This window comes from Oryzias latipes, chromosome 14 (genome assembly GCF_053564925.1).
Source record: "Oryzias latipes strain Hd-rR chromosome 14, Olatipes_Hd-rR_3.1".
NCBI classification, from domain to species: Eukaryota; Metazoa; Chordata; class Actinopteri; order Beloniformes; family Adrianichthyidae; genus Oryzias; species Oryzias latipes.
The window spans coordinates 17003410-17016349 of record NC_136250.1 but is presented as its reverse complement, the minus strand read 5'-3'; the positions used below and the strand labels follow the sequence as shown (position 1 = coordinate 17016349).

The window sequence follows — 12940 nt, the reverse complement described above, 5'->3', positions numbered from 1 at the left end:
AACTAGCTTAATTGTGCTGAGGCACTGGGTACAGAGCGGAGACCAGAGATAATTCCTGTTTGAATGCAGAAACTGTTTACTTTAAGCCCAGCTGAGCATGAAACACTTTGAACAGGTTACATTTTAATTGGCCATTCCCCTTGGGGAACTTTGGTGTGTTACAGAGTTTATTGGAAGCTGATGAATCCATCCAGTCAGGCGGCAGCACATGATCAGCAATGTTATCACTTTTCTTCTTCTTGAAGCTGAATGTACAATCTTCTGCTTTAATCTCCAAGTCTCCAAAAATAGTTGGCAAAAACTCGACTTTGTGTCTCCAGAGCCTGTGATTGTATTCTTACGTTGGGAAATCCACATAGAGGACTTTAGTTTTGTCTCCAGGAATGGAAAATCTCACGGTAAGAAGAGTTTTATTTGCATTACAGGATATGAAAAAGTGTTACGATATACATTTAAAAAAATTACGTATTTTTTTAAATCAAAATGTAAATTTTAGTTGGCTTCTGTTTTGACATTCTGTTTTTCTATACTCCTCACCTTATTTCTATCAAATGTTAGTCTTAATCACATTCTATTGTCTTCCTTTTTTAAATGCATATTAATTAATTAAAAAAAGGTGTTTATGCATAGATGCACTGTACTTGTGTAAGGGTTGAGGTTAACGCTATTGATGTGTTCCTCAGCCGGAACAATGGCGCGAGATCATGAACAAAAAGATGCGTTTCCCTCCCGGGCTCATCAACGCCATCCAAGAAGGGAAAATAGGGCTGCTGAGTGGGTTGCTTAAGACGGGGGATGGCATCATCCGTCAGCTGGACGAGTCTGAAGATCGCCAGTGGAGAGAGGCTCTAAACCTCTCCATCCGCTTGGGGAATGAGGACGCTATGGATGCGCTCCTTCATGGGGTCAAGTTTGACTTCCGGCAGATTCATGAAGCTCTGCTGGTTGCTGTTGACACCAACCAGCCCCTGGTGGTGAAGCGCTTGCTGGACCGTCTGGACCAGGAGAAGGGCAACAAGATGGATGTGCGATCCTTCTCTCAAGCCATTTTCGACCGCTCTATTGACAACTCACAGTTTGCTCCTGGTGTAACTCCTTTGACGTTGGCCTGTCAGAAAGACCTGTATGACATCGTTACCATGCTCACCCAAAAAGGCCACGTCATTCCATATCCTCACAAGATGTCCTGCGCTTGTTTGGAGTGCCGCAATGGCCGACAGTATGACCTGTTGAAGTTCTCCTTGTCTCGTATCAACACCTATCGTGGCATCGCCAGCCGTGCATACCTGTCCATAACCTCTGAGGATGCGATGCTCAGTGCATTTAGTCTCAGCAAAGAGCTCCGGAAACTGTCCCAGAAAGAGCCTGAATTTAAGGTGTGAAGGAAGCCCCCCCACTTTGCATGCCTACTCATTCTGTATCTTTCTATTTACTCCTTGACCCAGTTGTGGCTCATTTCTCCTGCAGCCACAGTACCTCAGCCTGGAGCAACTGTGTCAAGAGTTTGCGTTTGAATTGCTTGGCATGTGTCGTAATCAGAGTGAGGTCACCACCATCTTGAACAGTTGTGGAGACGAGACCCAGGAAGCTTTACATGAGCAGGCCTTTGAGGAGGGAATACCAAACCTGTCCCGCCTGCGGCTTGCTGTCAATTATAACCAGAAGCAGGTAGTTGAATCCCAACACTTCACACTGCTCTAGAATGCAGGAAAGGCATAACCTGGACAAAACAAGTCTTTCTTTGCACTGTTGCAGTTTGTGGCACACCCAATCTGCCAGCAGGTTCTGTCATCTATCTGGTGCGGAAACCTGGCTGGATGGAGAGGCAGCAGGACAGCTTGGAAGCTCCTAGTCTCCGTGGGAATTTTTTTCACCATGCCTCTTCTTTGTCTTGTTTACTGGATAGCACCAAAGTCCAAGGTCTGAGGAAATTTGTCCTATTGTCTACAAGCTGATAACTAACCAATGCCTTGAGGTGTCAGACTCAGGAAACATTCAGATTAGCAACAAGACAGTATCATAAGTCCCATGTGGTTTGGCCCCAACAGATCTTTGGTTTGTTTGCAGGTAGGAAAGATCCTAAAGATCCCAGTGATCAAATTCCTTCTTCATGCTGCATCATATCTGTGGTTCCTCATCACATTACTTGGAGAGTCAATAACCATGGAGATGTATCGAGATAAATTTGCCTCTAGACACCAGGACATTCTGCACAGCTCATTCCACATGGTGTGGGTGGTCGGTAAGATCATTTTTCTCTGCTTTTAAAATAGCTTCCATGATTCCAGTAAGTTCTCATTGCTGCTTGTGTCTCCGCAAGGATTCTTCTGGTATGAGTGTAAAGAAGTGTGGATTGAAGGGTTGCGGAGCTATTTTCTTGACTGGTGGAACTGCCTGGACATGGTGGTGCTCAGCATGTACCTGGCATCCTTTACGCTGCGTGTGGTCATCATGCTCAAAGGCTACTTCCTCTGCCACGATGACAGCAACAGCGAGCAGTGCATCTACTTCACTCAGACAGGTGAGGACAGGATGGCGTCACAGAGAGTGCTAATTCTTTTTTAAGTTCACAAATCTTAATTGCCCTCCTGTGTCAAAGTACGAGACGACTGGCATCAGGAAGACCCCCAGCTGATTTCAGAGGTGCTGTTCGCCGTGACGAGCATGCTGAGCTTTACCCGTTTGGCGTACATCCTGCCAGCCCATGAGTCCCTGGGAACGCTTCAGATCTCCATTGGAAAGATGATTGATGACATGATGAGGTAACAGCATCACCTCATGTCATCATTGTCATAAGTGGAGTTTGAAAATAAGTAAAGATATTCTGCTTTTGTCTCATAGATTCATGTTTATACTCATGATTATTGGAACAGCATTCCTCTGTGGCATCAACAACGTCTATGTTCCTTATGTCATCTCTCCCCATCTCGGCAGGTAACATCAGAGGAGACAGCTCAGTTCAGCTGGCACTTACTCTTTGGTTAACTATTTATTGATCGAATAATAGTTATCTGGTATTACTGCATAAATTAAGTCCTGTAAAACAAGTTTAAATGTGAGATTGACCTATCAACCCACAAATAGAAAAAGTCTAGGCTTCTTTCATCTCCAAGCTGCCTCAGTAACTTATTTTCTACTTTTCCAGGTTTAATGAAACTTTCAACTTCTTATTCTGGACCATGTTTGGTGTTGCCAACCAGGACTTTGTGGACATGCCACAGTTTGTGTTGGCAGAGTTTGTGGGGAGGATTTTGTACGGTATCTTCACTCTTGTCATCGTCATTGTCCTCCTCAACATGCTCATTGCTATGATTACAAACTCATTTCAGAAAATTGAGGTAAAGACTGGGTTGACTGGTGCTGCAGGTCCAGTAACATCTGATGAAGATAAGTCTTTGTGATAGCTGTTGACATCTTTTTGTTTCAGGATGATGCGGACGTCGAGTGGAAGTTTGCCAGATCAAAGCTGTACCTCAGTTACTTCAGAGAGGGCCTGACCATGCCTGTGCCCTTCAACATCATTCCTTCACCTAAAGCTGTGTTTTACATACTGAGGTAACTAAAAGTGTCCAAATGTGGACACCAAGAAGAGTAGTTTCCAAAAAAGGACCCACTAACTTAAGGTTGTCTGGTCTCAGACAAAAGGCTCAAACAATGTCTCCACCTGTTCAGAATTAACTGAAGTAACTCTTTGTGATTTTATGATGGGTTCTTTAAATGTTACATGATGTTATATAGCTTTTAAGTAGCCAGGAGTTTTTCAAATCAAACTTTATTTGTATAGCACGTTTCCCAGTACATGATGTGGCTCAAAAGAATCCATGGACTTCATATTTGGCCTTCGTAGAACATAAACTCAAAGTTTGGAAACTTCCTAAACTCAAGTTTCCCTGCATGTCACTGTGATGACAAAGATGTTTGTTTTGTTTGATTTGCTGGAATAACTTTTGATCAAGTTGATGATGTAAACATGTAAATCAAATTCTATTTAAGGCTTTTCTTGAATTTAAAATGGGTTGTTCTTCAATTCTGAACATGCTCTTATTTTTTTTCTACATCTCAGATATGACATGTGTTTTTTTTTAAACAAAGAAACTCTGAGGAGGTCAAAACAGTAATCTAAAATATTGTTTTAGGCTGTTCTCCTTATTCATTAACTAAATTCTCATACTGAAGTGCTTTGATTTTTCATTTCCTTCTAGCTTAGGTGGAGTTGAGATAAGCAGTTTAGTTTTTTTCCTTTGTCTAGCTTGGTACCACATTTGGGCTTTTTAAAAAAAAATTTAACAGTTAAAGAATCAAACTTGTTTTCTTTTCCTCGTGGGATCTAATCAGAAAAAATAAAAATGAAAAAAGTTCTTCTAAATATGTTTTTCTCCTATCTTTTTGCCTTATCCTCAGCTTAGTGAACAGAATCTGTGACATTTGGGTTATTTCATGGTGTGAATTGACATTTAGAAGTTCTGACTAGAAATGATAAAAAAGTAAAAGCAACTTGTTTAACTGTACATTTAATTTATTTTTTGCACAATATTGTTTAGCTGTAATATTTTGTGTTTTACGTTCTGCTTCAGGGGTATCTTCAGACGAATCTGCTGCTGCTGCACTTATTCTTCAGAGCAAAAATATCCTCCTATAGACTCCATGGTAAACACATATTTGAGGAAAATATATAAATGGTTCATGTCATTTGCAAATTATTTTTTCCCACTCTGAATGAAACAACATTAACATGGTTTCTGTGCTTTTGTGGTGTAAAAAGCCCAGTGACAGGATGTCTGAGGAGAGCCAGATACCGTACCGCCAGCAGGTGATTAGGGCATTGGTGCAGCGCTACATTGAGTCTGCTCGCAGAGAGTTTGAGGAGACCAAGAGGAAAGGTAAACAGGATTTTGTCAACCTCACACAGATGTGTACTTAAAAGATTTATGGCATTATAAGATCTTTAGTGGTCTATTATTTGCTTATTTAATATTCTGTCACATGAAAGTCCTGGCCGTCCACTTCATCACACCGTTATACAAAGAACTCAAATGAAGGTAGACTCAACAAACGCAGTCGGAGTACAGTTTCTAAGAAGCCGGTATTTTCTTCAGCTCTGCAGGATTACCGTATTCATTGTTAAAGGAAACTCAAAATATAGAAGTGTGGGAAAGTTGCTGCAACATATTTTAATTTATTCTGTGCTGTGTGTTCAGTAATTGATGCAGTGAAAAAAGAATATTTTGAATGCAGGACTCCATCAAAAAATTGTCATTTTTTGAGCCAGTCAGACAGTCACAACACTTTGAAACCTCAACTTTTTGTGCATAAACACAATTGAAAGTTTCATTGTTTTTTAATTCACTTCAAAAATCTTTTTCAAAAAACCGAAAACATTTAGTTTATTTCCACTAGTTTCCTTTGCCCATCTTCTGTTATCTTAAATTGTACTCATATCAAGATTAAATTAAAATTCTCATTTAACTAACTGCAATATTATTTGTCCCAAGAATACCAGGTTGCTGTGGTGTAATGAGAGTAATTTTCTTTCTCAGATATCGGTAATCGGATTACTGAACTCAGCAAAGCTGTGACCAGGATGCACAGTGATATGAAAGTTTTTCAGCAGCTCCTGATGGCTGATCGTCCTGCTGCCATTGATGCCCTGACTAACGATGGATCCTCCGTGCTCGGAAAATACATAACTGGTGCCAAGAATAATTTTAGAGGTTTTAACAGCAGACAAGACGACAAAAATACATCACTTAAATTGGCAGTGAATCATGGAGAGGAAGGGGAAGGTCAAGAAAAAGCTGATTTAGAGACTCAGGAGTCCGATTCACAGCAGGTGGATGAATGTAGAGAAGTGGGAGCTATGCAGGAGAAAGACTGTGAGGTGGTGAAAATGGAGGAAGGACGAGCTAAAGAGGAGAGCAGTTTGACAGGGGAGCAGGCAGAAACGGGCAAGAATGAAAATGGCAAAGACATAGAAGAGATTGCAGAAAGGGTAAGTTTTGCCACCCTTGAAGAAGAGGTTAACAGTGGAGCAAAGGTGCCAGGAAAACCCTCAGAGATTATCCCAGAGCACACCGAGAGCACCACAGTCAGCTGTGAAACAAATGACACCAAAGAGATACTGAGGAAGTTCAAAGACCTGGAGCTGAGAGATAAACAAGCTAAAGCAGAATTAATTAAAGGTAAAAAAGTTGAGAATGGAGTAGCAGAAAAGCTGCATGGTAGGGGCAGTGGAGAAAAACCTGGAGATATCAAAATAACACCATCTCCAACAGGAAGCAGCAGCTCACAGGACACGGGCTTTGGTTCACGGGAGGCTGTAGGGTCGATTGATGGCTTAACTGTGAAAACTTAGATCATCTGATTCTTTTAGGCTGTCACAATCAGATGAGTTTCCTCTTAATCTGATTTGAATAAACGTTTTCAAGTGCAAAGAAAAGTCAAAATGAAACCAGCAAATTAAATGCAAAGGTAAATCTGAAAGACACTCCAAATTACTGTCTGTCAAGTTAATACATTCTGCCTTCCCCCAAAGGTGACTGGAACTGCTGCCCTTCAGGTTTAAGACAGACAACAAATATTTTGGCTCCATATCTCAGTGATCATTGGATTCAAATCAGAAAAAATGCTAAATTTAATAAAAGTAGCAGTAAAATGTAGTTACAGTTTGCACAATGTCACTTTTAAGTTTTATATTTAACATTTTCGGTAGGCCATTCTAGTTTTGAAATAACTGAAGTAGGAGAAAACAAACGGGCTGTTTTGTACTTACTGTTTTTACTCTATAAAGCCATTAAATGGTTTGGAATCACATTTGCTTCTGTCTCAGTTGTGAATTCGCCTGATTTTATGCATTTAAAAAAGGAATTTGGTCAGTCATTTGCAATGCTGCAGTGCAACAGCGCAGGTCTCAGCTTGTTTAACACATTCTGCTCTCCTGAGAGTTTATAAACCAGCACAGTCATTAATTCTTAACCTGAAGCATTAAGTGTCCCATGGCACACTACTATGTATTAGTGGCCTGGACAAACACTGGCATGTTGTCCTGTCAGGATTGCTGCCAGTTCTGACTGCTGAGATGTAACTATTTCAGTTCACTTGCATTTTCCCCCCATAAAATGGAGAAGTAGCTGTCAGAACATGTATATATATATTAAAGCAAGTTTTAATATAATTTAGGTGTGTATATATGCACACACACACATTATATATATATATATGTCTGTGTGTGTCTGTATTTATTAATTTTCTTTTTGAAATACAAAATAAAGACTTTTTTTTAAACTTTATTCCTCTAAATAATAGTTGAGAGCAAGACAATTGAAGAAAAACTTTTATTTTCCACACATTTTAAAACACTAAGTATGAAATTCATCATTAGCATGTGACAGAACTGTGGCTAAAGACAGTTCATTCATTTTTAAAAATGCTATACAAAACATTATTGCAACAAAAGAAATCCATTAATCCATTAAAATTAAATAACATGGCAAAAATCTATAAGTTGAGGTAAGTGGGCATTTTCATCGTCATCCACCTTCAGTGGTTGAGTCGCTAGGGTGTTGTGGAGTAAAAAGCCTCAGGAGCCGCACATCAGGCATTCGTCTTTGTTTGCTAGGGAGCAGACCATTGCTGCGTTGTTAAGCTCTCGGAGCTCCTCCTCTGCACTTCTGGTTGTCTGGGCCTCCTTTAATTTCTCCTTGTTCAGCGTGAACTGGATGGGGTTGGCAGCTGGTTTTGTGCGCAGGTAGTACATACCAGTTTTAAGGCCCTGCGGCACACAAAAAAAGCTAAATAAAAAAAATACATTCTGAATTTAAAGCATAGTCGAACGCAGCTTGAGTGCCTTACCAGCTTCCATCCGTAGAAGTGCATGCTGGTGAGTTTACCATAGTTTGGCTCAGCAATATGAATGTTAAGAGACTGGCTCTGGTCGATGTAAGCACCACGATCTGCTGCCATCTTCAGGACAGTCTTTTGAGAGATCTCCCAGACAGTTTTATAAAGCTGCTTCAGATCTGCAGGGATTCCTTCAATTTCCTGAGGACATATTGGGCGCGTGTTCACCAAAGCAGCATTGGGAACAGATACACCTGGGTTGACAGCTTAACATTTACCTGGATGGAGCCGTTTTGAGCAATCAGCTGGTTCTTCATGTCTTCGTTCCACAATCCTCTTTCTGTGAGATCCTTCAGCAGGTGAGGGTTCACGATCTGCAAAACAGGAAAAGTGAACCGCTGCAAAACTTCAGGCAGACACCAAATGTGACCTGCACTGACCTGAAACTCTCCTGAGAGCACCCTGCGTGTGTAGATGTTGCTTGTATACGCTTCAATGGACTCATTGTTGCCCAGGATCTGGGCGGTGGACGCTGTGGGCATGGGGGCCAAAAGCAGGCTGTTCCTTACACCGTGTCTGAAGATGATCAGAAGGAGTTAAAAAATCAATATGTCTGGATATAAACGAAATATTAACAGGATAACTTACAGAGCAATTTTGGCTTTAAGTGCTTCCCAGTCCCAGAGATCTGTTGGGGTTTTGCCCCACATGTCGTACTGCAGGATCTGGAGAGAAAAAATGTTTTTTTTAGTCCATCAAGCTGCTAGTCCTTGAGCCGAGACAGCTTTAAATATTTCTGATATCGACTCACTCCCTTGCTGACAGGAGAACCGGCGTAGGTTTCGTAAGTGCCGTAATGTGCTGCTAGCTCACAGCTGGCCTCCAGGGCGGCGTAGTAGATGGTTTCAAAGATCTGAATGTTGAGCAGCTGGGCCTCTGGACTTTCAAATGCGTAGCGCATGAGGATAAATGCATCAGCCAGACCCTGCACGCCAATTCCAATTGGCCTGTGACGCCTGTTTGATCTTTCAGCCTGTAGGGGGGAAAGGAGGAAATACTGAAGGCTTGTTGGACTAAACTGAGGGGTTTGTTGGGAAACAACACTTGATGTGAAACATTACCTCAGCTACTGGGTAGTAGTTGATGTCGATGATCTTATTCAGGTTTTTGACAATGACTTTAGTCACGGATGCCAGCTTTTTGAAGTCAAAGGTCTTTTCTGGGGTGACATACATGTTTAGGGCAATAGATGCCAGGTTACAAACTGCAACCTGTGGACAGCAGAATGAAGCTGAATGAGAACATGCGTACACAAAAGTGCCGTTTTAGTACAGTTGTGCACTCCTCACCTCGTCTTTGCTTGTGTACTCTACAATCTCTGTGCACAGATTACTGGATTTAATGGTGCCTAGATTTTGCTGGTTGCTCTTGCCATTGCAGGCGTCCTTGTAGAGCATATATGGCGTCCCGGTTTCCGTCTGCGACTCGATGATGGCGTACCACACCTGCTGAGCCTTCACCACACGTTTAGCCCTGCCCTCCTTCTCATACCTTAAACGTTGCAGGAACAACAGAAATTTAAGTCAGTAAGCCAACTCAAAATATATATAAAAAAAAAAAAAATAAACAGTGACTATGTGAGCTTATCTTACCGAATGTAGAGCTGCTCAAACTCCTCCCCCCAGCACTCCTCCAAACCTGGACATTCGCTGGGGCACATGAGCGACCAGTCCTACAAGAACACCAAAAGATTAATAAAAATCGTTTTATTTCAATTTAAGATCTTTTTTTAACAGTTACAAAAGAGTGTTGTTTTTTTTAAGTTTACCTGATTGTTTTCCACTCGTTTCATGAAAAGGTCCGGGATCCACAAGGCGAAGAACAGGTCTCTGGCTCTCTGTTCTTCTTTACCAGTGTTCTTTTTTAGGTCCAAAAACTCAAACACATCTGCATGCCACGGCTCCAGGTACACAGCAAAGGCTCCGGGTCTCTAAACGGACAGGACATTCATTCATGTAGAAAAATGTGCAATGATAAAGAAAGTGACAGGAATGGTCATAAATATATCTCTCACCTTGTTGCCACCCTGGTCCACGTAACGGGCTGTATTGTTGTACACTCGCAGCATAGGAACAAGCCCGTTGGAGGTGCCGTTAGTCTGAATCAGATTGAAAAAATACACAAAAGAAGGAAACAAATTTGGTTAAAACATTCTTATCCTAGCTGGACTTTCTATATTATGAGCTGAGCTCACCCCTGCAATATAGCTGCCAGTTGCTCTGATGCAGCTCACTGCCAGTCCAATGCCTCCAGCCGATTTGGAGACGAGGGCACACTGCTTCAGCGTGTCGTAGATGCCATCGATGCTATCATCCTTCATGGCAAGCAGGAAACAACTGAAGATAGAAATATTTACATTAGAAGACCAGATTGAAGTGAAAGTTTGCCCTGGGGTTTGCCTTTGTTTTACCTGGACAGCTGTGGTCTGTTGGTGCCTGCGTTGAATAGAGTTGGGGAGGCATGGGTGAACCACTTCTCTGACAGCAAATTGTATGTCTCAATGGCCTCATCAATGTCGGTCTTGTGAATGCCGACAGCCACCCTCATTAGCATGTGCTGGGGTCTCTCAGCAGCTGCAGGGGAGATGTTAATCAGAGGTTTAGCAATTTAGATCATGACTTGACCATTTGCATCCTCATGTGTATCAAATTACAGGAAACGCACCTTTTCCATTGATCTTCAGCAGATATGACCGCTCTAATGTCTGAGAAAAATAAAACAATATATATCTGTCAATTAATATATATTATTTTATTCATATGTAAAACATTTAAATACAAAGTCTGATTTAAATTTCAACCGTGTAAATATCACAAAATAAAAAGAGATAAATATAAAGAAGATCAATCTTATTTTTTTCTGGGATATATAGAAAAAAGGGAATGTGTTTATTTATATTTTATAGACTTAATGTTATTTCTAATATTTTAATCATTTTTACCTCAGCAACATCCTAATAATTCCACCATAACATTGAATCTGTTTCTGTTCCATGCTTTCTTAGGATTATGGCTTTTTTGAAGACAATATTTTAGGACAATCATTTTTTTGCCATTTTGATAAAAACTGACTCTTTTATTTAAACAATTTATTTACTTCCCTTCTGAATTAAGTGTTTCGAAAGGTTGTTCCATTAAAATATCAGCAATCCTAATTTTTGTTTCACTCTGAAATGCTGACCTTTGCTTGTACTTTAGTTGAATAGTTCTATAGTTTACAAAGTCATGTAAGTAAATAACCAAATTATGGATTTTTAAGTTTTTTCATCTCAAAAGTTATGTTTCTCAGGATTTTTTTGCAAGAAAGAAAGTTTTTATGTAGACATAATGAACTTAAATACTTAACAAAACAAAAATAAAATCATAGTTGACAAATATGACAAATTCCTAATTTATGGACTATTAAAAAAAAACAATTAATTTCCACAAAATCTTGAGCAGCAAATAAAAGTTTACCTTAAAGCCAAAGAAGTTGTAGGAGAAGTCTCTGTCATAAATGATGGCTGAGTTCAGGCGCTGTAAAAAAAGAAAAAGTAGAATATTTGCATCAACACAAAATTGTTTACTAAACTTTCAAAACTATGAGAAAAGTGACTTACATCCTTGTTTTCAAGGACAATTTCGAGTGTCTCCTTGGAGATCATGGGGGAATGACGTTTATTTAAGGGGTTGACATAATTGTACAAATCCTCCATCACATCTGCATTCAAAATATATATTTATTGCAGAAGCTTAAACCCATTGGTTTTGTTTTGATTCAGTTGTTACCTACCGCTAAATACTTTTTTAGTTTCTTTGTGCAGGTTAGACACAGCAATTCTAGCAGCCAGGATTGCATAGTCGGGGTGTTTAGTAGTGAGGGTTGCAGCGGTCTCTGCAGCCAAAGTGTCCAGCTCCACAGTGGTGACTCCACTGTAAAGACCCTGGATCACCTTCATGGTAATCTGAGCCTGCAGAGACAGAACACACAAAATCAGACCACACGTGGAAAATGATGCGTTTTTTTCTCCTTTTTGTTTGGAACTTACAGGATCCACAAAGTCACTGTTCAGCCCATAACAAAGCTTCTGGATGCGGGAGGTAATTTTGTCAAAACTAACTGCTTCACGGCGCCCATCTGAAAAAGAAAGACAAGGGAATAGCTTTGGTTTTATTTTAATGGAGCATTTTCCAGTCTTGTCCCAGTTACTTTTATTTGTAATGCAAAGAAAAGCCGCAATAAACACACCAGTGAGTCACTTATCCCAACAAAGGAGCGCGCCAAAACATCACTATAAACCAAACCCATCTGAAATCCTACAGACATATACATGTTATGTGCAAAAAATGTGTGTAATCCACAAGGTAACTTTATTAAAATACAACATAGAAACGGAAAAAATTAGAGAACAAAAAGTTTGCCGATCCGTTTAACGACTCGACTTCTAATAAATAAATAAATTAAAAATCGTTCCAAAGCAAAACTTATTGATCTAAATATAATATAAATAATACAATAAACATTATACAATAATACATTCTAAAATAGTACACAGTCTAATTAAGACATAGTTACTAAGTCTTTTCTGTTCACGAATCCTCCTATTGTCATATTTGTCCATTGCTGAAGGAAACTCCACACAACAAAAGCCGGAAACACGCATTAAAAGTTTAACTATTATTAGTTATTGCATAGTTATTGCATATCATTCCAAATAATAACAACGTTTTAAGCACTATACATACTAGCAGCCAAGAAGAACATACACATTACCCGATATCATAGCAAAAACAGAAAATCAAGCAGAAATACCTCGTTTAATGACATGCATGTTGACTGTAAAGACGCTGGCAATTTCACAAAGCAAATACTGAAGTCTTCCTTTTAACGGAGTCCAAATACAAATCAAACAATTACGTTATAAAGGAGTTATCTCAGGAATAACCCGGCACCTCGAATCTACTATAATCTTGAATCTTAAACTGAGAGCGCCAACAGAACACTGGCCAGTTAGGTGCAGTTGTGTCAGTTTTCCAACCAATCAGAGAAGACCTGGGCGGGCATC

General features: G+C 40.1%; 2 protein-coding genes across 2 annotated transcripts; one reads left to right on the top strand and one right to left on the bottom strand.

Moving 5' to 3' along the window:
• Nucleotides 1-250: 250 nt before the first annotated feature.
• On the top strand, nucleotides 251-6492 carry LOC101167976 (short transient receptor potential channel 2-like). Its single transcript, XM_023962824.2, has 13 exons — nucleotides 251-398; nucleotides 684-1376; nucleotides 1468-1668; nucleotides 1756-1920; nucleotides 2068-2242; nucleotides 2321-2521; nucleotides 2600-2762; nucleotides 2842-2934; nucleotides 3146-3338; nucleotides 3428-3555; nucleotides 4575-4647; nucleotides 4763-4880; nucleotides 5538-6492. The coding sequence occupies exons 1-13, from the start codon at nucleotides 384-386 to the stop codon at nucleotides 6350-6352; spliced, it is 3033 nt and encodes a 1010-aa protein (XP_023818592.2). The 5' UTR covers nucleotides 251-383; the 3' UTR covers nucleotides 6353-6492.
• Nucleotides 6493-7313: 821 nt separating this feature from the next.
• On the bottom strand, nucleotides 7314-12879 carry LOC101156188 (ribonucleoside-diphosphate reductase large subunit). Its single transcript, XM_004076476.4, has 19 exons — nucleotides 12688-12879; nucleotides 11924-12012; nucleotides 11668-11845; nucleotides 11495-11595; nucleotides 11352-11411; nucleotides 10561-10600; nucleotides 10307-10469; nucleotides 10091-10232; nucleotides 9911-9994; nucleotides 9665-9826; nucleotides 9489-9568; nucleotides 9186-9387; nucleotides 8958-9107; nucleotides 8648-8869; nucleotides 8485-8561; nucleotides 8277-8412; nucleotides 8115-8210; nucleotides 7849-8037; nucleotides 7314-7768 (listed from the first exon to the last, which is right to left on the bottom strand). Exons 1-19 carry the CDS (start codon nucleotides 12704-12706, stop codon nucleotides 7577-7579), a joined length of 2382 nt encoding a protein of 793 aa, XP_004076524.1. The 5' UTR covers nucleotides 12707-12879; the 3' UTR covers nucleotides 7314-7576.
• Between the last annotated feature and the right edge of the window lie 61 nt (nucleotides 12880-12940).